The following is a 26587-nucleotide window of genomic DNA, read 5'->3' as shown; positions in this document are numbered from 1 at the left end:
ACGCGGAGCTGTGCTCAACTAGACAGAGGGAAGAGTTTCAACTCATTTTGCTTCCAAAAGTAGGTGAAATAATACACGACAACTGTGAGACACGTGTTATGTCTCGATGAAGAATTTATACTAAATGCTTCTGGTTATTTGAACCTGCACCCCGGTGGCTATCACCGCTCCCAGCAAGGATCGGAGGCGGGGTGCTCTCAACTTTTTTTACACCTTTGTAGTAGCGGGCACTCCCTCCACATGATGATTGGCTGCCTGAGCATTTATAGAGAAACAACGTCTACATTCAGTGCTGACTTGTCTCTACCCTTCGGTCCTGCGGAGCGCTGGGAGAAGCGAATGGATGTGAATAATTGTTTTTCATTTCAGCCTAAAATCTACAATAATTAGAATTTTCATTTCAATCTATTTATAAGATTTTTGTTACTAGTGGTGTGCTGTCGCCTCTACGAGCTGTTCGGACGCTCTCCAACCCTCCAAGCTGGACAGAGATGAGTAGTCCCGATGCGGGTTACGCCAGCGACGATCAGACCCAGGCAAGGTGTGCGATGTCAGTCATGATGCCTGGAATGGGACACTGCCAGTGGGCCGACCCTCTTAGTCCTCTTGGGGACAGCAAAGTAAAAAACGAACCGTGCGCTTCCAGCTCCAGCAGCCAAAGTCGCGGGAAGAGCGAACCCCGGATCCGACGGCCCATGAACGCGTTTATGGTCTGGGCGAAGGATGAGCGCAAGAGGCTGGCGCAGCAAAACCCGGACCTGCACAACGCCGAGCTTAGCAAAATGCTGGGTAAGTGAATTAAAATTTTATTAAACTGTTTTTTACTTATATGACAGATAGCTATAATTTGGCATGGAGTTACAGCTTTATTTTTACACATTTCATCAAAGATTACGATTAATTTTAGTTTCATTATGTTAAATTGACTTTAAATTAGTTTTTGGTGGGGTTTGTTTTAAAGCTACAGGTGATGTGTAAAAGTTACTTTGAGTTAGGAAGCAAATGTAACCTCAAAAACCTGTCCCTGTCCCCTAAAATGGCAACAGGCTATTTTTGTGTGCATCACCAGACTGCATAGAGTATCTGCTGACATATCACTGATGTGCACCCTCCTCTTGACTTGCAGGGAAATCGTGGAAAGCCCTTCCTGTCACAGAAAAGCAGCCCTTTGTAGAGGAGGCCGAGCGGCTGCGGGTTCAGCACATGCAGGATCACCCCAACTACAAGTACCGGCCCCGGCGGCGAAAGCAGGTGAAGAGGATTAAGAGGCTGGACTCTGGCTTTCTGGTTCACGGCGTGTCTGATCATCAGGCCCAGACAATGCCTGTGGACAGCAGAGTGTGTGTGGAAAGTCTGGGCCTTGGCTACCACGAGCACAGCTTTCAGGTTCCTCCACAGCCACTCAGTCACTACAGGGATGCTCAGGCTCTTGGGGGTCCCTCTTATGAATCCTACAGCCTCCCCACGCCTGACACATCTCCTCTGGATGCTGTAGAATCAGACTCTATGTTCTTTCCTGCACATTCACAAGAGGACTGTCACATGATGCCTGCATACCCTTACCACTCCCAGGTGGCAGAGTTTCAACCCCAAGAACCCCTCTCCAACCATCACAGCAATGCCATCCTGCACCGACATGCAGCCTCAGTTCCAGAGCAGCCCCCTCAACCTGCCACCCTCCCTCCTTCCTACATGGGATGCCCCAATCCGTTGGCCATGTACTACACCCAGCACTGCAACCCCAGCCACCCCAAACGACATCCTGCTGGGGCAGGACAGCTCTCCCCACCTCCTGACTCCCATTCTCACACAGTGGACAACGTGGAGCAGATGCACCACTCCGAGCTTCTGGAGGTGGACCGCAGTGAGTTTGAGCAGTATCTGAGCTCCTCTTCAGCACGCATGGACATGACAGGCTTGCCATATGGACCACATGAGGCTGGCATGCAAGGACCTGAGAGCCTCATATCATCGGTGTTGTCAGACGCAAGCACAGCTGTGTATTACTGTAGCTACAACAACTCCTAACCTCATCCCTGGCCATGCTGCAAGGACACATGATCTGACCTCAAACCTCTGTTGCTAAATTTGAACAAAAAATTCTTTATTTTTATTTTTTACTACTGATACAGGAGGCTGCTGAGCTTTTAAATGCAGCTTTAACACTGACGTTGAACTGTATCTGTGTAATAATAGTTAGTAAAGCCATAAAATATTTTAATATGAACACTGGTTTTAACTTTTCTCTACTTCTCTTGCAGGGATATGAGTAAATTTGTGATAATAAATATTGTACAGTCACTATTTTAAAAATGTATGTATATACTGAATGTTTTTTTTTTTATACTTTTGCACTTTTGAAAAATAAATGTTTCCAAAAAGTTTTGTCTTCACTTGAATTTATTCTTTATATTCTTTAAAATTAATGACCTTTGATAACGCTTTCACTTTGTGAAAGGGGTTCACTAAATGAACTGTCTTTGAATTTTCTAAAATGAAGAAGTACTAATTTAAACATTTATCAGTAATGTTTCATTCAGGTTTTTCTGTGTTTTATGGTTTGGGGTTGTTTTTCCTGAATGGTCTCCTAGCAGCAACACTTACTCACCTGGAAGCAGGGCAGTGGACGCCAGAGACCCGGCTTCCTGGCCCAAACGGCATGAAGATAATTTCAGTGTGTTTTACACATGGCGCCTTGTTTTCGCAGCATGGTAGTGGAGTTTATGCTCCGGACATCCTGCCTGTAAATTATTTAGCCTCTTTTGATTAATGTTAGGGACCATTAAAATTCAGCGTGGCCAACTACGCCTCCTCTGAACAACAGTGATGCATTATTTTGCATATTTACACAGCAGAACGTGAGGTTTATCTCAGTCTTTATCCTTCACTCGTGCTTAATAACATAACAATGACATCACATTTTATTTCTGTGGCTATACTAAATGACTATAATATATTTATCCACTGAACCACATCTGTTGTTTTGACATTAATCAAATGTATCAAGCATAAATCTTTGAGAGCTCAGAGTGAACCTTGAGGAAAAATTGGTTTTATTTATAACTCTGAAAGAGTCCCAATTTATAAATAGAGATTTTCCTTATTTTAAAAGGAAGAGGTTCTTCTCAGAGGGGTCAATAACCCTGACCCCCTGATCCATTTTTAGCACTTAAGAGGAAACATGTTTCAGAGGTGTATATATTCATGTGCTTTGTTCATGTTGAATGTTTTAAAATATTCTCTTATGTAGAAGAAGCTGTTGATGTCAAGGTAAATACCGTTGACTCTTCCCACGATCTTATTATTAAAGAAAAAAATAAAAATAAAATAATAATTATTATATGGTCTTTTTTGTGATGAATTAAAACAGTTTAGTTATCTGGACATAAATCCCTTTAGGTCAAAATAGCATGTCTGACATGTGGAAGGCGTTTGTACGTGTTTTAGCTTTCCTTCTATCACCCAAACAGACTAATTTCCCTTTGGGCCATGTAGGAGAATCCACTGTAATTGTGGTAAATGTGTTTAAATTCAGTCTGGAGCTGAGTGGCAGGTTTATCCTTGTTGTTGTTACAACTAATGGGTGCATAACAACTGGCTCAGGCCTCGATCCCTAAGGCTTCAGCAGACTGGGTGGTGGTCACCTGCATGGACTTAGGGCAAGACAGACCCCCCATGTCAGTGGTGATATTATCTCTACAGACTAATTTATCTGGGCTAACTGATGAGGAAGAGCTGAGCAAAATTTAATGAATGACTTAAATTTAACAACTCAGAAATTATTACTAAGACATAAAAAGGAAGAGAATCTGTATTTTAAAATTGCAGTGATTTTTTTATCTGCTTGTTTTGTTTATGTTTAACTCAGTTTTAAACAGGATATACTGACTGATGAATTTTGCATATTTAAATAGAAACAAACAAACAGCTCCTCATTTTACACAGGTTATCCACAGATTTTTCCATATTGTTCCACAGATGGAAGGAACATGCCATTCTTTTGTTTAAAGAAGTGAGTTTCTATCAAGCAGATGTACCAAGATGTTTCCAGATAAAAGCAAGAATTTCAGTCACAGTAAAGGAAGCACATCTCAGAGGAAATTAGGCCCTTCATGGTGTTCCCATTGCCGGTGCGCTTGTGTGTGAGTGTGTGTTTGTGTGTCCTGAGGCTTCGCCGCCAGCAGTGTGCAGAGAGCAACTCGGAGATTACAGCAGCACGGGCGGCTACATTAACACAGCAGCACTTAATCATGGCACTGCCCTAATCTCATCTCAGGTAGCTGCCTTTCACAAACACAGCGACAAACACAGCTTCATTTACCCACAAAGTCAGCTGCAGTTTAATTTAACAAACCAGCAAGATCAGCTGTATCTGACAGACTCACACACTGAAGTTCAGTGAGAGGGTTTAGTAGCAATTTTAATGTCATTATAATGTCATGAAAGCATCGGTGCAGGTTGAATTTACTGAATAAACAATGAATGTACTGCACAGATTAGCTGAATCCAGGTGCCAGCAGTTATCCAGTTATCCCATCTTTACATCACTGAAGAATAAAGAGAACAAATAAAAAGCTTATTAATGACTGGTTTCGATATTTTGTCACAGATTTAAGTAAAAGTATTTTATAATTTCTTAAAAGACACATTGAATTTGCTTCAGGGTGAACCATTTCATGGAAACAGGCAGTAAAGGAGCAGGACACTATCAGTTTATTCACAACTTTTTACAAGTTTCAGACTTTATAAACACACAATTGGAGATTTTTTACATTCTACACAAGTAGTTAATATTAATGTCTTATTTGAATTGTTATTATTATTGTTGTTGTTGTTGTTATTACAAACATCTGGTTCATTTTCACTTATTTTAAAACCAGTTCTAATTTTTTTTCTATAACATCTTTAAACTTTTTAACTTTTTGTATGTGCTGTGAGAGCTTTGAATACATCTATATAATTATGTCCATTTGGTAATCTTCATAATTAATCAATGACAAAAAAGATTAATCAGCATTAAATGTGGTGTTCAGTTGAAGCATAAACCTCAAAGAATAAAGTTGTCTTTATATCAAAAAGGGCATAACAAAGGTATAGTTTAGGGATAGTTTCTAGAAAAAAAAGCAAGATATTTAGCTCTGAAATCTCTAAAATCTGGTTGGTTTCAGTAAAAATGCTGAAGTGATGATCCAGTTTCAGTGAGAATGACAGACAGATAGAGGCTGCTTGGCCCAAACTGATTAAGTCATTGATAGTAGATTGCAAATACAGCATGTGAAACAGCTGCAGGAGAGGGTGTGTCCATTGTCTAAAGCAGGGCTGGTTGCTCATAATCCCAGGCAAATGCTGTCCCTCTCTGGTCTGATCGCTTTTATGGCCTCTGCCTGTCACACCACCGTCCAGTTGTGCCCCACTATATATAGTTTCACAGATACAGTCAATTTCAGTTCTGTGCTCAATACGCGACTCAAAAATTTATCATTCTACTGATTCAAGACTTTTTTTTATTCTCTCTTTTCATCACATTTGGTTAGAATTAGATTTCCTGTGACTTGATCAATTGAACAGGCACCCACATATTTTTTTTGCTAGTATGTCAGCTGTGTGTCAAAATTCACACAGATTACTCACAAATGAGTTTCAAAGTATTTTTACATTTGCAAGTCCACAGCGTTATCATAAAGTGTAATAGCTGTATGCACCTCTTTGTGGAAAGTTACCATATCATGTTATCCGAGAGCATTTTTTTAATTCTAATTTTGAAACGTAAAAGCTTTCAGTCATCCATCCACTAATTTATTTTCTTCTCACACAAAGAAGTGCCCATTTTCCACGTGCAACAAAGGAGAAAGGTTCCCTTCCTACATACAACTTGATTTTTATAGTCATACAATTGTACAAATAGAAAATATTGTAAATTAAAGACTGTAAATTACCTTAAATTATCTTGAAATAAAAAAATATGAACTGTAAGCAACAGACTTTATATTGTTCGTCTTTGTGTAAACATCCTGGTTTTAATGAAACATTTTTAAAAGTAAAGTTTTAAAACTAGACCAGAAAATAAATATATCCTATTTTAAAGTGCTCAATATGGGGGGAAAAAATAATAAAAGAGTGTGTAAAAATATGCAGATACAATCGAGTGTTGTTGCACAAACTAGTACAATAAGGTAAAAGGAAGCTAGAACTAACAGGATTGATTATGGAGTGGACTGGCAGTAAAGACCATTTTTCAAGCTGACAGGTACATTTGTTTCATAGTCAGGAATTGACTCAGGGAGCTGAATCGACTCCACAGCTCGCCTGATCAGCTCAGCACTCTCTGTTCTTTTGTCTGAATCCCCTCGTGGCATTCAGGACAATTTTTAGCTTGTGTCCAGGCGGGTAGCGAGTAAGATGACTACATCAGCAGTCAGCTTCCTCTCTGCTGTGTTTTTCTTTGGGAGGCTTAAAGGTGTTGGCAGAGTACAACCATACTTTGCTCTCTTTAAGTCTTATGTCCTCTTTACAGAATTCCCTGTTGACTATGGACCTCCCTTCCTGGGAATCAAATGAGGAAAGTGAGCAATGCTGATGAATAGCAAAGAGTATGAGTAAACCGAGCAATGGTTAGTAAAGTTGTTTTGTTTTTTTTTTAATTTTCATTTAATTTCATATAAAGATACAGATATATGAATATATCTAATGTTTGTTCTTAAATATCTTGAAAATATTGGAGAAAGTGAGGAAATTAATAAAAACATCAGATATAAAAGCTTGCTAAAAATTCCCTCAAAGACTGTTCAGCATGAATGTGGGCCATAGCTGAGCCATTAGTGCCACAAGTAGCGTGGATTAATCCACATATGTTTTCCATGTGGGGTGGGATAACAGTCAGTAGTATAAATGTCTATATAAATCTTGGTAAGGTAGTTCAAAATGTTGGATAAGCAGAGAGCCGACTGTGCTATTAGTAAGCTAATATGAATGAAAATGGCTGAAATAAACAAACAGAAGGGGACTAAGATGAGCATAAAAAAGAAACTTACAGTGTCAGACGAAATGGAAAGCTGAAGTGATAACTGTTTGAAAACAGCTAAAAGAAAGCAATCATGCTTATGTAGTTGATGTAGTCAGCAAAAAAAGAAAAAAAAGAATAGTGAGAAATTTACACATCCCACAGACAGACTCTATTTACAGTTTACAATCTAACAAAAATGTTGAATATAACACTTTAGACATTTGCTTTAAGGCTGGTTGATGTTCATGTCTCAATGGATTTATTTATTAATGGTGAAAAGCTCAGCTGTGTGTCCTCTAAAGATAAATGTGGACCATTGTCTGTTGTTGTTTTTATCTCTCTGTCTCTCAATCTTTGAATCTTCCAGAGAGCACCTGTCCTCACTTCCTTGTTCCGATGACTCCTGTTTGCTTCATCCATGAAAGATTGGCTGGGAACATCCTCTATCAGAGAGGAAGTCATGCTCTGTGAAATTCACACCACTCAACCCATTTTGGGAATCACCGGTAGGACTTCCTAAAAAAATACAAATACATAAAAAATATAGTCTAAATTAAGAGGGGAGAGGGCAGAGTGTCATGACCTGGGTCAAGTGTCTTTGTTGTCTCATTGTGTTTCAATGTGAATAAGAGCGTACTTGAATGTGTGTGCATGTGTTTGTATGTGTAAGCAGTTGATGCATTTGTTTTTTGGTCTCATCACAGTATTTAACAACAAACCTTGCTTTTTATTAATTCATCAAATTGAATTTATTGTCATTTTTTAAATGTGTTTTAGCTTTTCTAACTTACCAGAGGATATTTTATGAGAAATATTATGATTTGATTTCATTATTATATTGTTTAATAATGATTATCAAATAAAATTAATAATTATTTGGTGGATTATACTTTATTTTATGTTGAAAATAAAAAATAAGTAGTTTTAGCTGAATTTGACTATGTAAAATTGAGCAAGAAAGCATTTAAAGGATGAATTTGAATCATATTTTTAGATAAATGTTTTTATAAACTAAAGTCCAACAATGTCTAGACACTGTTTGGTGTTTCTTTTTTCAGTAGCTATCAGTCTGACGGCTGTCTCTTGCACAGGAAGAGCATTTGTGCTTGTGTTATTGGATTATGAACTTCAAACAAATATCAAACACATTTCCACTGAAATAGCAAACAGTTTACTTCCAGTTCCCCAGAAGCTGAGAGCATGTCCTCTAATGTGGGCCTAGTCCGGCTCGTCTGTAACAACCGACAACACAACCATGCAGCGTTCTCAGATGTAAAGCTTACAAATATGAAGTTTGCAAGCGTGTATGGGTTTTCTAGAGGCTGTAAACAAGTTGGTTGCAATGCTGGTTAAAACCACCAGGGGTCAGCTGTGCACAGGACTACATGAACTAAGTATTTACCCAGTGTGTATGTGTCTGTATGTGAAAACAAGTAGCTCTTAATAACTTAAAAGTGTAAGTTCATTTCTTTTACCACACTATAATCTCACATGCTCTAACAGCATATAATAACAATAATAAATTGCTTTAGATGTCATCACTCTGGATATTGCACATATAATTTATTGTAACATTTACTTAAGAAGAGCAAATAAATGTAAATAACACTAATAACAAATGGAACATTTTTAAGGTATAGCTCTGTCTATTCTATCTATTAATTTAAGAAAACATTTTATTGATGTTTTCCAATATTCCTTTAATTTATGGAAATCATAAATAAACATTTTATTAATATATTTTTAAAATATCAGGATTTAGACACTGCTACTGGACAATAGAAACAAGTGTGTCAGGAAGCAGTAAAATATCGATTGATGTGATCTCTAATCATTGCAGTGGTGTGATGATTCTCATAAAATTATTTCAGTGCAAAGGTTTCATAGACGCTTCAGGGGTGAAATGAGGCCCACCCCTGACATTTATAACTGTAACTTTGAAATTGCAGACAAGGATAACTGTAGTCATTGGGTGAAATGTTGGAGAGTGTAAAAGAGGTGAGAGCACGTGAGCCTGCTGGGAGCTCCATATGGAACCAGGTGAGTTAGTAATCCCTGACATAAATCCTGCCAGGATGACGTACAGCCTAGTATTTTAAGAATCAGCTAATACTGTCCTGCTTTGATAAACACTGTTTTGGTTGTCTTTTGTGCTACAAACATGGTTTTAAAAGAAGCTGTCTATTACTGCTAAAAATATTAATATAAGCTACACGATAGAAAAATCTCTGTAAAGTAATATGAGTGTGTAACCTAGTAACCAAGAGGAAACTTAGAGCTGATCGAGTCTTTTCTGTAGTTGGGCCGAAGCTGTGGAACCAGTTGCCTCCACATATTAAGGAGGCCTCTTCACTATCTGTTTTTAAATCACTGCTTAAAACCCATTTTTCTCTTTGGCTTTAACACTGGTTGAGATGTTGGTTTTGACTGAATATTTTGACTGTTTATTTTGACTGATGAGTATACATATTTACTGTTTTATACTGTTTACTGTTTTATCGTATATATTTTTTAAATAATTTTATTGTTTTATTTTGGTGTGAAGCACTTTGGTCAACCGTGTTGTTTTAACAGTGCTATATAAATAAAGTGGAGTTGGAGTTGTATGTACAGTATATGTGGGAGGGTGTGTGTGGACACCCTGCTTGCTTTTTTTATCCTATATGATGACATACTGGTGTTGTGATCCAGTGTTTTAAACAGTTGGAATTTGATTTCACTGAGATCTATAACTGTAAAAATGGCATCATACTCCATCTGGATGTACTCCTCTGACCTGAAATCTGTTAATAGCTTATGAAGAAATGGAGTAAAGCTGTGTGAATATTGAATCATTTTTACATCTGACATCATTATTTCCTGGTTTTGTCTTATTTCCTTGAGTGCTGTAGTGATTGTGAAAATCAGATGGAGACTATTGCCATAAAATATGGACAACTAGAGAATTGTTGGAAGACTATTGTTCAGATTTCTAGCTACACTGATAACCATTTTCAGTTTCCTTCAGCGGCTACAACCTCTCCCATCATACAAAAATCTGAGACGCTTTCCTAAACCAAAATAAAAAAAATCCATAAAAGAAAATGTTAAATATATAAACTGTGATGTCTCCAGACTGAAGAAATTCAACAATAAAATTAACATTTAATCAGTTTAAACATCAGTGAACTGTTTTAGTGGGGGTGTATTTACTGACAGCAGAGCTTTCAAAACCCACATTGTTGTTTTCATTACAAAGCTTAGTAAAATATGAATAGATCCAAATAAAAAAGCAACAGAAGACAGAATAAAACAGAGTAAAGAAATTAGACTGCTTAAGGAAAGTAAAGTTAATCCTTGTCACCCCGTCTGAATTCCCTTTCATGCATACAATAGACACATTTCCACCATAATTGATGGAGGGTATAACCTGCTTGTGAACCCTGAACATCAGAAACACTGATGTCTAAAAGCCCACAGAGACAAGTCAAACACTGGGCGACTCAGGTCCACCACATCCTTTTGTTGTCAGGTCGAGAGAAAGTCAAGGCCAGCTCATTAAGTCTTTATCTTGGTTTTGGTGTGTACTCGTGTATGTGTGTGTATAAGTGTGTGTTAGCTATAAAGTATGTATGAATTAATGAGAGACAGCAACAAAAAAAAAAAGGAGTACGTGCACATTCCAGTGCCCACTGGCAGTAATTGTAGGTGCACAGCACATGTGCTCTCTGCAGTGTCTGGAAAGTCCATTTGTGTGGCAGTCAGGATGCCAGTGTCTCACTCACGGAGGCTGCTTGTCTCGCCCTCTCCGCTCAGCTCATTGCTCAGTGACTGACCCTTAATCAGAGGAAGGTTGCCTGATGCGAACACAGACGGATAAATCACTCATCACCCAGGGCTGCTATCTGGGCCATGCGTAGCCAGGTTGTCCCGTCAGCGGACTGGCCCTGAGCCATGGACCCTCCAAAGCTAACAGCCTTGTGGTATTGAGCCTTTTGGTGAGGAGGACCCTGCCTGCCACTGTCCCTTGGAGAATAATAGTTCACATTCTCTGCATGTTATTTTTTCTGTTTAGAAGCTTGGTTGTTGATGTATTGTATCATCACAATCACCAGACACTGAAGAGACACAGACTTCCTAAATATTTTTATTCCTTTATTCCTTTTGTATGTATATATATATATATATATATATATATATATATATATATATATATATATATATATATATATATATATATATATATATATATATATATATATATATTAAATTCACATTTCTCTTTAATGGCAGAGCCAGTGTCACAAAACAGATGCTGTGATAACATTCAAATAAAATAAGAAGAAAAAAAAAGAAAAAGAAAAGGAAAATACATTAAAATACAGTCCTGGGTGTGGGTTGTTACTCTTATTAGACTTACATTCTGTGTCTATGGCCAAGTTGGGGCAAAGTAAGATAATATTAACAAAATTTTCATAAAAAGTCATAAAAAGTTACTATTATTCAAAGTCTTATGCAGAATTTTTCTTCAGTATTAATATATAGAATTGGAAGGATATAGAACTGGGTCAGGACACAGAAAACAGCCTTAGAGCAAATGAAAATACATAATAATATCTAACCAAATTAATCTGTGCCATTAAAATCACATTCTATTCATATGTTAATCATTAATTTACTCAAACTGGATATATAGTCTGACATGAGTTAATGTGTTAATGTTACAAATGTTTTAACTGCAAACAGAAATTTTCAACCCCTGTAAATCGATTTCTTGTGTTTCAGTATTTTAATATTTAAAATATACAGCTTTACAAGAATATCTTTGCATTTGTTTTATATAGTAGTCAGCTATGGCTAACATTAGCTAATTAGTCATAAGTCAGTAAAGTGGAGTAAATGAAAAACATTGCTTGTAATGCATCATAAGCAATAATAATGCTTTAAAACACATAATGTAACAGGTTTTAACCCATGTTTACAATACAACATGTGCATTTTATATTATAACTGCCTGATTACTTCAGATAAGCACATGAGGAGTGCTTAGACAGTCAATGACCGTCAGGTCGTCAAGAAATACATGAACTGACCATGACCTCTTTACACCCGACTAAGCAGCGAGGCCTGACACTCCCTTGTGTGTTTCTCTGCTTGATGTGAGTGGCAAATGCTCAGAAGGGGAGTTACACAGACACCAAAAGAAATTATCCAACCAATAAAAAAAACAACATCCCTGCGACATCCATTTAAGGTTCCCCGGGGAACATCTGCTATTTGTCCTTTGTAGGTTTTACTTCTTGACACAGAGACAGTTTTTGCAAGACATTAAAATCAGAGGATAAAATTCTCTTCAAGCCAACTTGCAGAGAACATGCATGACCCCCAGTTCTCTCTTGCACCACAGTCAAACACACTATCTTGCCAATGTTTAGACATATGTACATTTATATTCTTACTTTGCAATTTATAGATATTAGTTTGGCCATTGGTATTTCAATACACATAACAATACAGTTACAGTAAGTTGTTGTATTTATGTAGGCTACTCATAAAGACACACAGTCAAACATGTATAAACATCGATGAAAACTCCCCATCTTCTCCAAAAAGGGTGGTGGAAGACAAGAATTCAGAAAGCCCAAATTACTTTTCATTCAGAGAATCACACCGAGGCCAACCAGCAACTTGTCACTGAAGTCCTGATAATGTCTGAGAACGTTGTTGTGGAAATCAACTGTGGGCATCTGTTGCTTACAAGTTAGCACTAAGCATCCTTTTTGATGTTTTTTTAAGTCATTACCTAATGCTACGTTAGCAGTACAATGAGAGAAAAAGTAAAAGAACTAAGTTTTTTTTTTACTTTGTTAAAATAACTATAACATTACTCAGTATACAAATACCTAATAATCTAGTTAGGTATTTACATTGAAAATGGAATCTAGATGAAGCAATATGTTAGAAAATTCATTTCTAATTCTGTTTGATCCCACTTAGAGTTGTTGCATGAATTACATAGAATAATGAAAACAGACAATATAAAAAAGATCCAAGCTTTGGTTTGTAATCCTTCCACCTAACATTTAAAAATGTTGCAAGTAGAGATCGACGTTTTTTGTTTGTTTTTTTTGTTTTTTTTTTGCAGGCTTGGCTTAATTATCTAAAGTTATTGCCAATCAGATAATTGTAGTCGCCCCAGGCATGTCAGTAAAATTAGGGTGGTGTGTGAGTTAACTCCCACACTTGCTATCTGATGCTATTCTGAGTTATAAAAAAGAACCAGTGCTCAAATACTTTACATTTAATCACCAAACTAATTTAATGAATTATAAATTTGAGGTGTCTTTAAGGTTTTATGACATGGAAACACAGGAGAATGAAAACACTGCAGCTTTCCAGATTACACTTCTACAATGCAGTTTAATTTTCTGTTTGTTCTTTTTTTTTTGTTGTTTTTTTACCCTATAGATGCAAAATTTCTTTAGCATTTTATATTAAAAAATATATTACAAGTATTACAATTGCCTCAAAACATTCTTGGTCATTAATATTTATGTATGTCACTTAACAGTCAGAGCAGTTGAGAAAGGAAAAAAATAATTATGAAAAGACAGGAAATGATTAAGAGCATGAAAAAATGGTGTGCGAACAGCCGTAAAGCTTCAGATTGTAATTACCAGAAAACATTGTGTGTTTGAGTGGAGCCTAATTGAATAATGGTGATATCAGTGAACGAGTGGGAGTGCAGAGTGATTTACCACACAAAGGAGCATGCTTATCTCTCCCTGTGTCCTATGCAGGAAACACTGGGATGTCACCAGGCAGATTAAAAGCTTGGCACAGCTGATATGGAGAGCTCAAAATGGATGGGGTGGGGACCTCGGACTGCTGTGTGAGGAGTTTTGGAGGGGAGTGGATGGTTGGTGGTGTGACCTTATGAATCCTGTTTGGCAGGGATTCATTCAGAATATGGGAATTCCACTGGAAGTTGAAAGGGGAAAATAGATGTAACATCATGTAACTTGAATGGAATTTTGAATACAAAGCATATTTTGTCTCAGCTTGAGCCAAGCTACATTCTTTATAATCCACACTAAATTAAGCCCATAGGAAAAGTAGAATTTTAACTCTTTTAAAACTTCTGGAGGAATGAAACATGATTTGTAGCACAACAAAAGTTCAAATGAGATCAGAGTTATTCGATCAGCTGCTGGACTTTAAATTGAAGCAAATATCAACATTTGTTTACACAGTCACCTTTAATTGTATTTCTAACAGATGTCGTTCTGGGAATTCAAACCACTTCAAAGATGAGCTGAGTGACTGCCTCTTGAATTTAGGCAATATATGCAGACTGAAGAGAGGTGGTTGATGGGAACACAGGGAGACAGATCTGGAGGAGCAGCTGCATAGAGGACTATGGGCCAAATATAGAAAGAACACAAGGGCCAAAACATATCACACATTTTTTCCCATTAACAGCATAGGTTTGATTCTAACTTGGCGCCAATTAGTTGCAGTATAGGCGCAAGAGCTCAAAAATAGAATGCGGCTGAAGTGGCAATACACCCGGAACGCAGCAGTGTGTGATTTCACTTGTAATCATGTGAAGAAAAAATGGCAGCATTCATATCACCACCTGGTTTGTTACATCTGTAACGGGAAGTTTATGAGATAAACTGAGCTTCAGACATTTGTTACCATTACCTACTATTATATACTGAGTGCAGGGCTTTGACTCAAGCCTATTTTCAGTCTGATTAAGGTATGTTTGGCAGGACCTGTGCTGGTCTGTCACTGTGGCCAGCCATTCTTACCCTCTCATTTTCAACATTGTCTTGTTTCTTATCTCTGGGGTGGAGGGCTGGAATGAGGGGCATGCAGGCTTCAGGCCTACCTGTTTACGCTGAGGGTTTCCTCCACTGTTCCCCCCTCAGCTTCCTTTGCAGGATTTTTCACATTTTTGTGCTTCTTGTTGTTTTGGGAACAGAACATGGACTGGGATCATGGGAGTCTCCTGTGGCATTCCTGAATGTCTGTCTGGTCGGGCTCAGCAGGAATTCTTTCCTACAGCACATATCATCTGTTTCATACACACCTGAGATATTTTTACAGCAGTATACTAAACATGACAGAGTGTAATCACTTTATCCTTTTATACTGAGCTGAAACCTGATAACATTTATATTTGCCTTTGATTCCTTCAGTTCAGCCCCAGGTTTACTGTGGAATGAAGTCATCCTTCGTATACTAATCCTTTTTACTACAAAAATAGTTCTGTCTGCTTTTGGGAACTGTTATGCAACTCCTGATAGTTTACAGTTAAGCATATACATGACTAGCTAATGCTCTTAGTGATACCATTCGACTAAGTCTGGTGGAGTCCACTACCCTTCTGAACTCAATTGTATTTCTAGAACAAGCACTGATATGTTCTGTGTATTTTTTGTACGGACAATAAAAGTCTATATGCATTCATCTCATTTTATGAGAAAGTTCATGTTATTTTGAACTTTTTCTTTGTTCAGGGTGCCATCAAGCATTTGTCCTTAGTTTACACAGTCAGCAGAAAGAGATTATTTTAATCATAGAACCTATTATAAAGTATGTATAATATCTATGATAATTTAATTTATTACTTTTTTAAAGCAAAAATGTAAATGTTTTGCCCTGTTTCATTGTAAACAAGTGTTCTTCTTTGAGGGTCCATAGAATTGAGAACTACTTAATCTTCATTACCTAAAGAGGTTCTCAATGAGATTACAACCCTGTTTGAATATTACAAGTGAGTACCAACTTGCCATCTGTTGTTACTGGTATAGAAAACCCTGTTCATATTTTAAAATGTATATTCTCCTTTTTTTAGGCTGGAATAAAAGGGAGCAACTTAGTAATTACAGCAAAACATGATTAAAGCATTGTAGATTATTTTGAGTTTTGCAAGATTTTCTAATTACTCCTGACAATGTGTTCCTTGGTGAAATGCATATTTGCATGTGTTTTTATTATTTAACATTAAACTTAGAATGAATAAATCTGAGGTCCTTAGGTTACTTCTACAACCTGTTTTGATAGCTCCATATGCATCCGTGAGACACACCTACTTGAAGAGGATTTCCAAGCTTTGCACCTGCAGGGAAGATTAACTCTGAGCAAAGATTAAGCAAATTAACAATGATGCTGTCTCCTGAAATAAACTGTTTCTGTGCAGTTAGATCAACAACAGACATGATGTAGAGCACAGAATACAATACCAAGGATCTTTTTTAAAACATCTAGGAATTATATGATGCCAGCCAAGGTGAGTTAGTCTTTAAATCTTGGCAGTTTTGTTTATAATTTTTGTGGCAAGCAGAAATTTGTTTAAGTTGTTTAGCTCCTCGTACAGTGCATGTGTTAGATTTGTGTTGTCAGTTTTGCTTTTATTTTTCATACGCATGTCGCAACAAGTGATTGGATTTAATACACTAAACCTATAATCTCAGAAGTTTCTACAGAAAAGTGATACCAATACTGCTACTGTAAGATATTTAGTGCTAAATAAAACTTCTAAAATGCCTTTTAAGAATTTATACAATGATTTAAAATTGGCTTTGTGTTTTTGTTTTTTTTTTTAATTGTAATCAATCATTTTTAAATAGAAATCTGAAAACATTTATTTAATCATAAGTATAAACCCCCTGTTGCTCGATAATAGTTCAGATAGGCTCCAGTTCTGAACAGCTTCTGATACTGAACATAGATGGATGGATAGCCTTAAAGTTTTTTAGACATACTCCAACATACAGCACAAGCAAAAACTTTGGACAAACTTTCCCATTAAATCTAATGTCCAAACCTCTGACTGGTATGGGCTAAAAGAAATATTGGTAAGAGATAATTATCCTTCAGCACCTTCTGTAAATTGAATTCAGCCATGTTGTTAAAAGGTGAGTAATTCCACAACTGAAGACGCCTTTCTTGTCATTGTGGAGGATAGATCATGTTACCCGATGGCCACAAACTAACAGAGTTAACAACATGAGTTTTCAAGGTGTCATTCAGTTACATGATTGGCTGCCTTGAGCATTTGTTATGTTGTGTGACAGCATGAATAAAATGCAGCTCTCTTTACTTCAAAGAAATACTACTGCAAGTGCTCAGGAAGCCAGGGCACTATTAAAATTTACATTTGGAACCTAAGAGTTTTGAGCATTAGCACCAAAGTAAGATAAAAGAGGAAACCTCCTTTTTCTTGCAGAGAATCTAATCTTGGATTTCTTTTTGTCCCTTTGCAGCCAGTCCGTGATAATGAATGAAGCAGGGCTTCGAAGGACTCTCCCTGACCAGTCATCAGGGAGTGGGCACACTTTTGACACCCCACACCACCAAAGTGTCATCGACCCCATCCTATCAAAGCGAGTTTGCTTTTACAAAAGTGGAGATCCTCAGTTCAATGGCCTGCGCATGGTTATCAACAACCGCACCTTTAAAACTTTCGATGCGCTCCTGGACAATCTTTCTAAAAAGGTTCCCCTGCCATTTGGGGTGCGGAACATTACAACTCCGCGGGGGGTTCACGGGATCCACACTTTAGCTGAACTTGAGGATGGGAAATCCTACATCTGCTCGGACAGCCGTAAAGTCAAACCCATCAATCTGGCCCTGGCTCGGAAGAAGCTGCCACCTTGGTACCACGCCAGACCTGTTAGTTCTCGTCGCCAGGTTGTGCAGCAGGCCAGGTTTTTACCCGGCCGTGGCTTGCACAGGCAGGAGTCAGTGGTTATGCGCACACCAAGGAAGCTTGTGGTCTATCGTAATGGAGATCCCTCCGTTAAACATACTGTGGTACTTCACAAGAAGACTACACCTAATTATGAGTCTATCCTGGACTACATCTCAGAGCTGATGCGGTTCCATGTGGTTAAACTATACACTCTTGATGGCAGACGTGTGAGTGTCCTCCTATCTTTACAACACACACAACACAGTTATTTCTAAGAAAAATTACAAGAAAACTTGCAAGGAAAATCCTAAATGTATTTACTAATAATTACTGACCCATAAAGGACTGACTTAACCCTGGCATGAAAGTCACATGAGCAGAGAAAGTGTTAAGCTTCTTTGCTAACTCACCTAACACCCAGACAGGCCTTCTAAAATACTGCACTACAAGGCATTGGGTCAGACATCTATTATCTGTTAAAGGCCTGCTGGTACTGAAAAAAAATCGTAAAAAAAATACATCCTGCAAATACACATACACATTTAATTAACATTTTTTTTACATAATGTTTGAATGAAAATTAATGATAATTTTTTTAAAAATGAAATAATGATCATGGCACTGCTTAAAATAGACTAATTAATTTATTTCCTTGCTTATTGCAGGTTGATGGTCTTCCAGGCTTGATTTTGAGCTCTGGGGCTGTGGTGGCTGTAGGACGGGAGCTTTTTAGGCCTGCAATGTACAGTGCACAGAAATCACCAGTTTCAACAAGACAGCATTTCAACCCCTCCGGGTTTAGAAGACAGAAGGCATTGAACCGTAAGTTTAAATACAAATTTAGATATTAAATACAACTGTGAACACCCTTATTGTTTTTCTTTAGTTCATGACAGCATTTTATAGTCACATTATAAAGAAGTGTGTCAGTCCAATGGTCCTTTGTTAGACTTACACATAAGATGTGTCTGCAATAATCTATCTCCTCTCATGGGATAAAGCTTGTGAAAGTGCTGAGGCAATAATACTCTACATAATACTGTAGATGACCTACATGTCCTGTCTACTGGGCTGCTGGCTATTGGTCTGGACAAGCAGGTTTATTTATTCTATCTTTCTAACTCATCTTGTTTGCTCTTCTTTCTCCATTCATGCTTCTCTGGAATCCACTCCAATCCTGGCCTGAATTATCCGGACTGCTCTTTTTATTTTTCGAACATTTTTTTAACCATTTGGCTCTTTGGACTGACTGAAAAGGTAAAAAGAAGTCTCTATCATATTTGCCCAAATCAAGGAATTTCTCTGCATCTTCTGAGAGATATATTGTTCATCAGATTCATAACACTATCGCAGAGAGTTCATGTAACCTGCCCACTCACCCCACTAACTCCTTTGAGTTGGATTCAAATCGTCTACTGGCGTCCGTAGCAGAAACGGAGGGGGATACCTGCCTTGGTGATGGGGCTGAAGGGCGGGACTGCTCTCTGCCCAGTGAGGACAACATTGAGAAGTCCTTTCGGGTGAATCAGGACGGCAGCATGACAGTGGAAATGAAAGTGCGGCTGACGATTAAGGAGGAAGAAACAGTTCATTGGACGACCACCCTGACGCGTTCAAGTGTAGCTGATCTGCTTAATGCAACCTGTTTACCAGAGCCTGAGGCAGAAAAGAAGATCTGCTCATCAAAGTCAAACTCCCGCAACTTACAAAGTCCTGCTGCTTCTATTGACACCATCAAGGACAAAACTAAAGACAACAATGATGATGATGATGATCCACCATCACTGGGCAATGGTGCTTTCAGTGACAGTAGTCTTGAAGAGGATGATATCAAAAGACACACAGGTGCAGCATCCCCTAGAAGAATCCCTACACCAGGATACAAAAGATTTAGGAAACAACAAGCTTCTGTTGAAAGCATCAAATCTGTAACAGCAGATGGCATTGAAGAAGGAACGATGGGATCTTATTCTTACAGTCAGCAGACAGAAACAGGAACAATGACAGAGCAGTACTGCATGGTGAAGCAAAGCACCACCCGACCAGTACCCAAGCCACGAACATTCAACTCTGTTGATGCCAACAAATCAGTAGGAAAGACTGAAATGCTGCAGGAGGAATCCAGTGGGGAGGAGTTGACTGAAACAGTCTTACACGTTTATGAACAGCAGACTTGCCAGGATAATTTCCATGCAAATGTTAGTGCACACGGTATGTCTGCATCTGGAATAGCTTTTGGTAGACCAGCTACTTCAGAAACTGGACAGTTGTCCTTAAATAATGATTTAGAACTCGAACTTTTGAGGCCCTCAACTGCCTCTGAGTCTGTTAGTATGTGGAGGGCTGAGAGTATGTCAATAACAACAGATACTCACTTGTCATCAATGCGGACTGGTGCAATTCAAAACCTCAAAAAAGGTCAAGATAAGCCCCAACAAAAAAAGGTTAGTAAAGATGTGAGAGTTTCCTTAAAACCTAATTTAATACACAAACATGTTCGGCGGGTTGTGACTCCAGGAAAAAGACCAAAAGAGCCTTCTGGAGAAGCAGCCAACATACGTAAAAAAGCTAAAACTTTCTCCAGTGCTGGATTTATTAAAAGAATTTATGGACCTAAATCCAAACCAACAAAACGTATTAAAAAGCAGAAAAAGATGCCAACCCAAGTGAAGGAGAGAGACTTTACAGCAATGAGCTCACCAGTGTGCGACAATATAATTAAAACTAGTGTTCAAGTCTCAAACATGCCATCAGTGTTGAAAGAAAAGATAGATGGGAGAGTTTCTCCTACTGAAGTTAACGCACCGCGGGGAGTATTAACAAAGCAGACATCCATGCATATGGAGAGAAAGAGCAAAAAGGAGTCACATGATTTAGGTGAAAGCATGTCATTGCCTGCTTTTAACTCCTCCAGCTCTGTTACTAAAGAGTACGTAGAGAGTTGGCTGGAGAAAGCCCATCTAAACCCTCCATCCTTTCCAGAGAAAGAACCTAAAAAACTAGAGGCAGTTGCCCTTGCACAAAAAGAACATGCCAAGTATGGAGAGTCTGAAAAGAAGCATGGTGTTGTTATTGCAGCAGAACATGCTGCATTTGTGGATAAGACATCAGAAATGCAAACCTGTCACATCTCTGAACAAAAACCAGAAAGCCTGGTAGCAACGTCTGTCAAGCTACGAGTCCAGTCTCTGGAAAGCAAATTGAGCCCTACAGTTGAGAAAACTACAGCCAGTCAACAGAGTCCTCACAATTATGCAACCACAACTAATACAGACAAGGACAGGAGCTTATCCCAGAAAAATGCACAAGAAGAAAAGTGTCTTTCAAATGGGATCTGCTCTGAAATAATTCCACTGACAACTGAGACCTTACAAGAAATGGCACTGGGTGGGGATGTGGAGAATCTAGCTGAAATCTCATATGACGAAGCAACACTTTCAATGGAGCTACCACCGCCACCACCTGAACTACTGAACTCTGAATATTCCTCCAAAGATGTATCATCAGTAGGCAGCAGTCCCTTATACAGGCTCTCAGCAATAAGCAGTCAAAGATCAGATAATCATGCATTATCCATGAGTCCTACATCTGACCATGCCAGAACACCAGATGACAATACAATAGAAAAAGCAGCATCTGCTCAGACAGACGTTTCCTCCACACAGCAGGGGACAGAATTATCCAGAACTCCATCTTTTAAGAAGGCTCCCTTGATCAGTAATCTGTCTCTTGAAAGTAAAATGTCTCTCAAAAAGGCTTGTCTGGATAAATATACCACAGGTAATGATGCCACTCCAGAGACTGCCACATCGTCTACTGCCATCAATATTGTGGGTGATGAAATGTCGTCACATGGCATTCACTCAACAGGGACACAAGGTCCTATTGAAGCCCCACAAGAGGACACCCAGCAATCAGTCTTAGGTCTGGCGTGCACTCCGTCAGTTTGTACTTCTGTGTCCCCTGTTAGTTTAACATCTGATGAGAGGATGTCTTCAGCCAGTATTTCATCAAGTGAATCTTCTTTTAAAGAGACCAAAATGATGAAAGTACTTAAAAAAGAGGCACCGTCACCTGAAACATTAGTTAAAAGAGCAAAAGCAAAAAGCAGCCCATCTCCAGAGAGGAAAATCCAAAACAAGAAGTCATCTGCTGAGCTTCAAAATAACTTAAATAAATTACCACCACTGCAGAGCCATCCTCCAGATAAAACTGTTCTTCCAACTATCAGCATACAAAAACATGCAACACCAAACCCCAGCCCCTCAGTTGAGAGAAAACATTATAAACCAAAATTAAAACAGATATCCTCCCCATATTCTCAGTCCCTGGACATGGTGTCACCACCTGTCAAGCACAAATCAAGTAGCAAGGTGCTCTCCAGAAACCTATCCTTAGACAATCCATCAGAACCAACCAGTAAGAAACAAAAGAAAACATCATCCCAAACAAAAAGTCATCAAATACTGGCCTCTGGAAGATCAACAGCTGAACTGGGTCAAACTTTGACCTGTGAAACTCTCACTCCCCTGAAAGCTGATAAGACTGATGAAAATAAGGTTTTAACTGCAGATCAAGATAAATCCATGATAGACATGCCACAGCATTTTAAGATAGCAAACCAGCCAAACATGAAACCAGTCCTCGAGAATATATGTTACTCAATAAAGTCAATCAGACAAATCACTCAGAACAAACGTCCATCGTGTCTGGAAAAATCCAACAGCTTGCCTGACTTCTCTTCTCATGTGGCCTCAACATTTGGATCCTCATCCAAAGCCCTTCTTGCTTTCCTGGCTGTCATGACCCTAAGGGAAGGTTTAACTAACCTTAATGTCGATGAGCTGAATGCAAACAATGTCAGCTGTGCAGAGGCTTTAAAGATGATCGATTCTCTCAGAGAAATTGCCAGCATTGAGGATTCCCAAAAACTGAAAAATAGCTTAACAAATTTACAACAATCAGCCTCTAAGCGGCTCCTGGAAAGCTGGAAGGATTTTCAGGAGCTCAGTGAAAGAGGCACAAGTCGTAGCTCAACGCCAAATTCTTCCAAACCAGAACTTGCAAGCGTGACTGGGCTTGAACAAGACTGTGGCATTGAAGGAAATATTATTGACGAGCTCATGCATAATCTAGACATTCCTGAGAAGCTGAAAGAAGAGCTGGCTTCACTCTCAGATGGTGCAAAAAATGAAAGTGACAATGAAGAAGAGTTTTCAACCAGGATTACCAAAAGACTGGAGCTGTCAGGAAAACAACAGAGCTACGAAATTACAAAGAACCTCCCCACAGAAGATGCTGTTTCTCAGGATGATAAAACTAACACTGATGTGAGGTCCATCATTAAACAATTCACAGATGTTAACCAGCCAAAACAACCTGGAACAGACAGTCTTAACGTGAATACAGAGGCGGCAAAGCACAAACCAACTGACCTGACAACTAAAGACAAAAATAGTCGAGATTGGCCGGATTTGGTGACCGAATGCCCACCAGGTGAACCGGATTCAAAGCATATTCTTAAAGACAGGCAGCTTTACAGTACATTGCTTGACTTACAGTCATGTAGGGATGTGGGACAACAGAAACATCAAGAAACAGAAAAACAGCAGCAGGACCACAAAGACAAAAAATTAACACACACAAGTGAAAAGGTAAGCAGCAATAAAAACCTCGAAAAAGAAAGTTTCAATACTAAGAACCAAGATGTGGAACGTAGGCAGCTAAAGATGCAAAGTGAGGAAAGCATCTCTAAAAATGAGCTCACCCATGATGAGGCAGCAGATGAAAAAGAACAGATGTCAAGTGCCAATGTGGATTTAAACAAAAAAGAAAGCTGTTATCAGAGTTCAGAAGCAAGTGGGGAGCATAGTTTAGATGAGGAAGAGGCAGAAGTTGCACATGAGAAGTTAAAACATGACAGTAGTGAAGATAAAGACATGTCCAAACCTAAAAGTGAATCTGAGGAGGAGGATAACAAACAACCCTGCTCCATTTATGTAGAAATGAATGTGAGAGGGAAGAACAGCATATCCAGTCCATTCCGTGAAAATCTAAAATTATTAGAAAAACAACCCAAGAGTGAATGCAATTTCTCAAAGAGGCAACAGCAGAGTCAAACATGTAGTATGAGACAAAATGTCAGTACTGATGACAGTACAGAAAACTCAAACCCGCCATCTTCAGAGGAAGAGCAGCCAGCGGTTCCCTGTAAGAAACTGCAGGTTATTGTTGAGGAAAGCTTGTCAGGTAATGAGGAAGAGCAGGAGGAAGAGTCCCTTCATGAACTTCCAAAGTCTGAGGAGCAAACAAAAAAAAGTAGAGAATTGGAAGCTTTAATAGAAGAGCCAGAGGAAGACCAGGTTAGCTCAGAAGAAGACATTCATGATGACAAGCCAAAAAGCAAAAGCCCTCTTCACAGCAGTTTGATCATATCTGACAGTTTAGAGAAAGGTTTGAGGTTTAATCCAGATGATGACAGTGGGAATGACCACAGCAGCTGTGGGGAACATGTAGATGAAGAGCAACTACAGGTAGAAGATGAACAAATTAGTAGCTCAAATGAAGAAGAGTTAAGCTACTATGAAAAAGAGTCCAGCTCAGAGGAGGACCAAGCCACATACATAAAGAAACGCTGTACACAATATCAAGACGTTCCAGTGACAACACAACCTGAAAAGGTTGTGGTGGAGCTCAAAGAGCAGTGTGAAGAAATTATAACTCAATCTGTTGCAGAGAGAGTGATCCTTCTGGAAAAGCAGGCTGCTGATGCCCAGAAAGCGAAAACAACGCCACAGAGTTTCAGATGCTTCTCACAAAGAAAGGCCACTCTGGAGTCAGATGAGGAGGATACACCCTCTGAATCTCCAACATCTGATGGGGCTCTCTGCACTCGATCAGCTCCTCAGTCATCTTTATCTTTCAGCTATGACTCCAGTGGCGTCATAACCACAGAACCTGAAGGCAGCAGGGTCAGATCCATCAGGGAGATGTTCATGGCAAAGAGCGCTACAGACATCCAGCAGAGGCGTTTTCCGAGCTCCAACTCATCAGAGCAGTCTGGATTAAGGGCAGAGACCTCCGGCAGCGGTGGTTATCAGTCTCAGACTTCAAGTGAACTGTCTAGCGGTGAAGATGATTCAGCACGGAAATCCATCACTAAAGGCTTTGTGAGGAGAACAATTGAACGGCTTTATGGCAAGAAAGACACAAATTCTGAGGAACCAAGCGAGAGACCCCCATCTGAGCCAAACCAGAGAAGAAAAGAGCACTCAAGCATCTTCTCTCCCTTTTATGTAGCCCGATCCAAAGCAATGTCAGAGATGTCGTACTTCAACTCCACTAACGCACTGGACGTCTTCAGTGAAGCAACAAGATGCATTGCTTTCAATGCACAAGTGGGGCCTGGAGACAGCGTTCCTATAGATAATGGGCGATGGCTCCTCAAAGAGAACACACTAATCAGAAAGTCTGTCTCAGATCCAGTTGGAATAAACAAAACTTTTACAAACACTTCTCAAGATGAAGGAATATATAAAGATACAGAAGACAACACTTTGCATTCTCTCTTCAGCACAAAGCCAGAACTGGAAGAAAAGGTTAAGCCATTACCCAGGAAATGCACCTACTTCTCTCTACCGCATGCTAGCGAGTCTGAAGTCTTTCAGGATGACCTCAGTACCGTCAGCAAGAGCAGCGAGAAAGGGGACAGTGTCACAGAGGCAAAGGATGATTCAGAGGACACCAAAACATGGGAAGAGAGGAATGGTATGCTGCCTAGTGTTGGTGCTGCAGACTTTAAGATAAAGGATAACAAAGTGCACCCACTAATAGAGCTCCCCCCTGATGGTGAGGTTGTGGTGGTGCAGCCTAGGAAAGGTCAGGCCATTGTTAACAGAAGACTACAAGAACCTGATGTGTTAGACTTACTGTATAATTTCTGTGGTGAACATTGTCCTATACTGTGAAAGTATCCCTGTCAACTTATATCACAAAACATCCACTGAGGGTTGTTTCACCTAAAGACGTGCACATCATTGGGCCACAGTTGTATACATTTTCTTTGGTGCCTACATTTTGGTGTTGCCATTACTTTGGCATAATACACTAATCATATGTAAACTCATTTAAAATATCTGCTCAATATAATGTGTCAAAGAATTAAGAGCTGGAGATGGTTTGTCAGTTCATGCTCCTTGTTCTGTATAAAAATAGGTACCATCGTGATTGTGTATTCGCCATGCACACTTCAGAGCAGCTTTTTTTTTCCACGTATAGCTTTACTGTCAACAGAAGTAGTCAGAGAATTACTGTAATCTCATTTTAAAACTCTTTAAACAGATCAAGCCCCTGCAGATGTCAGGCAGAAGGCCAGTCCCAGCAGCACTTCAGTGAACTGGTCAGCTTTTAACTGCAGCTGAGGTTTGGCCTGGAATTAGGCTTCCCTTACAGTGCAAAGGAACTTGGTGTGCAGACTTTAGAAGGGCTCAGTAAATACTATGGTTGTATATTGGTTGTCTAAAGTGTAAATGAGAGATTTCTGTAAGTAGCTTAAAATATATTTGCAATAACCTACCATTTATTGTTAGTATAAACTGTTTAACAATAAGGCAGCTGTAAAATGTGTCTTTTTAAACTGTTGTGTAAGAATAAAAGTGTGTGTTTACAAATGCCTGCTCTCCTGACATTTTCCTATCAACTGAGATGACCCTGGATCTGCAAGGAAAATCAAAAGGGTTGGTGTTGTCTTTACAAGCAAAACTCTAAGTTGTTTTCTCTTAATTTGTATCAGATCTCCGAGAAGGAGCAAGCTGAGACCTCTTGTTTTCTACCCCCGTTTGAGGAAGTCTTCATGTTGTTTTAAGGCTGTTTTGTTTCTCAGAAGTTGCCACTGAGCCGGC

The 26587-nt window shown here is 39.0% G+C and overlaps 2 protein-coding genes across 2 annotated transcripts; both read left to right on the top strand.

The window, feature by feature from the left end:
• Positions 1-300: 300 nt before the first annotated feature.
• sox17 (SRY-box transcription factor 17) lies at positions 301-2317 on the top strand. Its single transcript, XM_041967452.1, has 2 exons — positions 301-789; positions 1127-2317. Exons 1-2 carry the CDS (start codon positions 492-494, stop codon positions 2026-2028), a joined length of 1200 nt encoding a protein of 399 aa, XP_041823386.1. The 5' UTR covers positions 301-491; the 3' UTR covers positions 2029-2317.
• Positions 2318-17272: 14955 nt separating this feature from the next.
• Positions 17273-26107, top strand: LOC121629212 (oxygen-regulated protein 1-like). Its single transcript, XM_041968822.1, has 5 exons — positions 17273-17914; positions 18353-18509; positions 19116-19898; positions 23874-25565; positions 26028-26107. Exons 1-5 carry the CDS (start codon positions 17273-17275, stop codon positions 26105-26107), a joined length of 3354 nt encoding a protein of 1117 aa, XP_041824756.1.
• Positions 26108-26587: the final 480 nt, after the last annotated feature.

This window comes from Melanotaenia boesemani, chromosome 18 (genome assembly GCF_017639745.1).
Source record: "Melanotaenia boesemani isolate fMelBoe1 chromosome 18, fMelBoe1.pri, whole genome shotgun sequence".
In the NCBI taxonomy this organism is placed as follows: Eukaryota; Metazoa; Chordata; class Actinopteri; order Atheriniformes; family Melanotaeniidae; genus Melanotaenia; species Melanotaenia boesemani.
This window is presented reverse-complemented; position numbering and strand designations above follow the sequence as displayed.

Excerpts from the sequence above, each read along its gene's own strand:
- LOC121629212 (XM_041968822.1), top strand. The coding sequence starts at position 17,273 with ATGAATGAAGCAGGGCTTCGAAGGACTCTCCCTGACCAGTCATCAGGG. Across the intron at positions 17,915-18,352 it reads ACACTCTTGATGGCAGACGT|GTTGATGGTCTTCCAGGCTT; the intron begins GTGAGTGTCCTC and ends TGCTTATTGCAG. Across the intron at positions 19,899-23,873 it reads TGCAAATGTTAGTGCACACG|AGGAAGAGCAGCCAGCGGTT; the intron begins GTATGTCTGCAT and ends CGCCATCTTCAG.
- sox17 (XM_041967452.1), top strand. The coding sequence starts at position 492 with ATGAGTAGTCCCGATGCGGGTTACGCCAGCGACGATCAGACCCAGGCA. Across the intron at positions 790-1,126 it reads CGAGCTTAGCAAAATGCTGG|GGAAATCGTGGAAAGCCCTT; the intron begins GTAAGTGAATTA and ends CTTGACTTGCAG.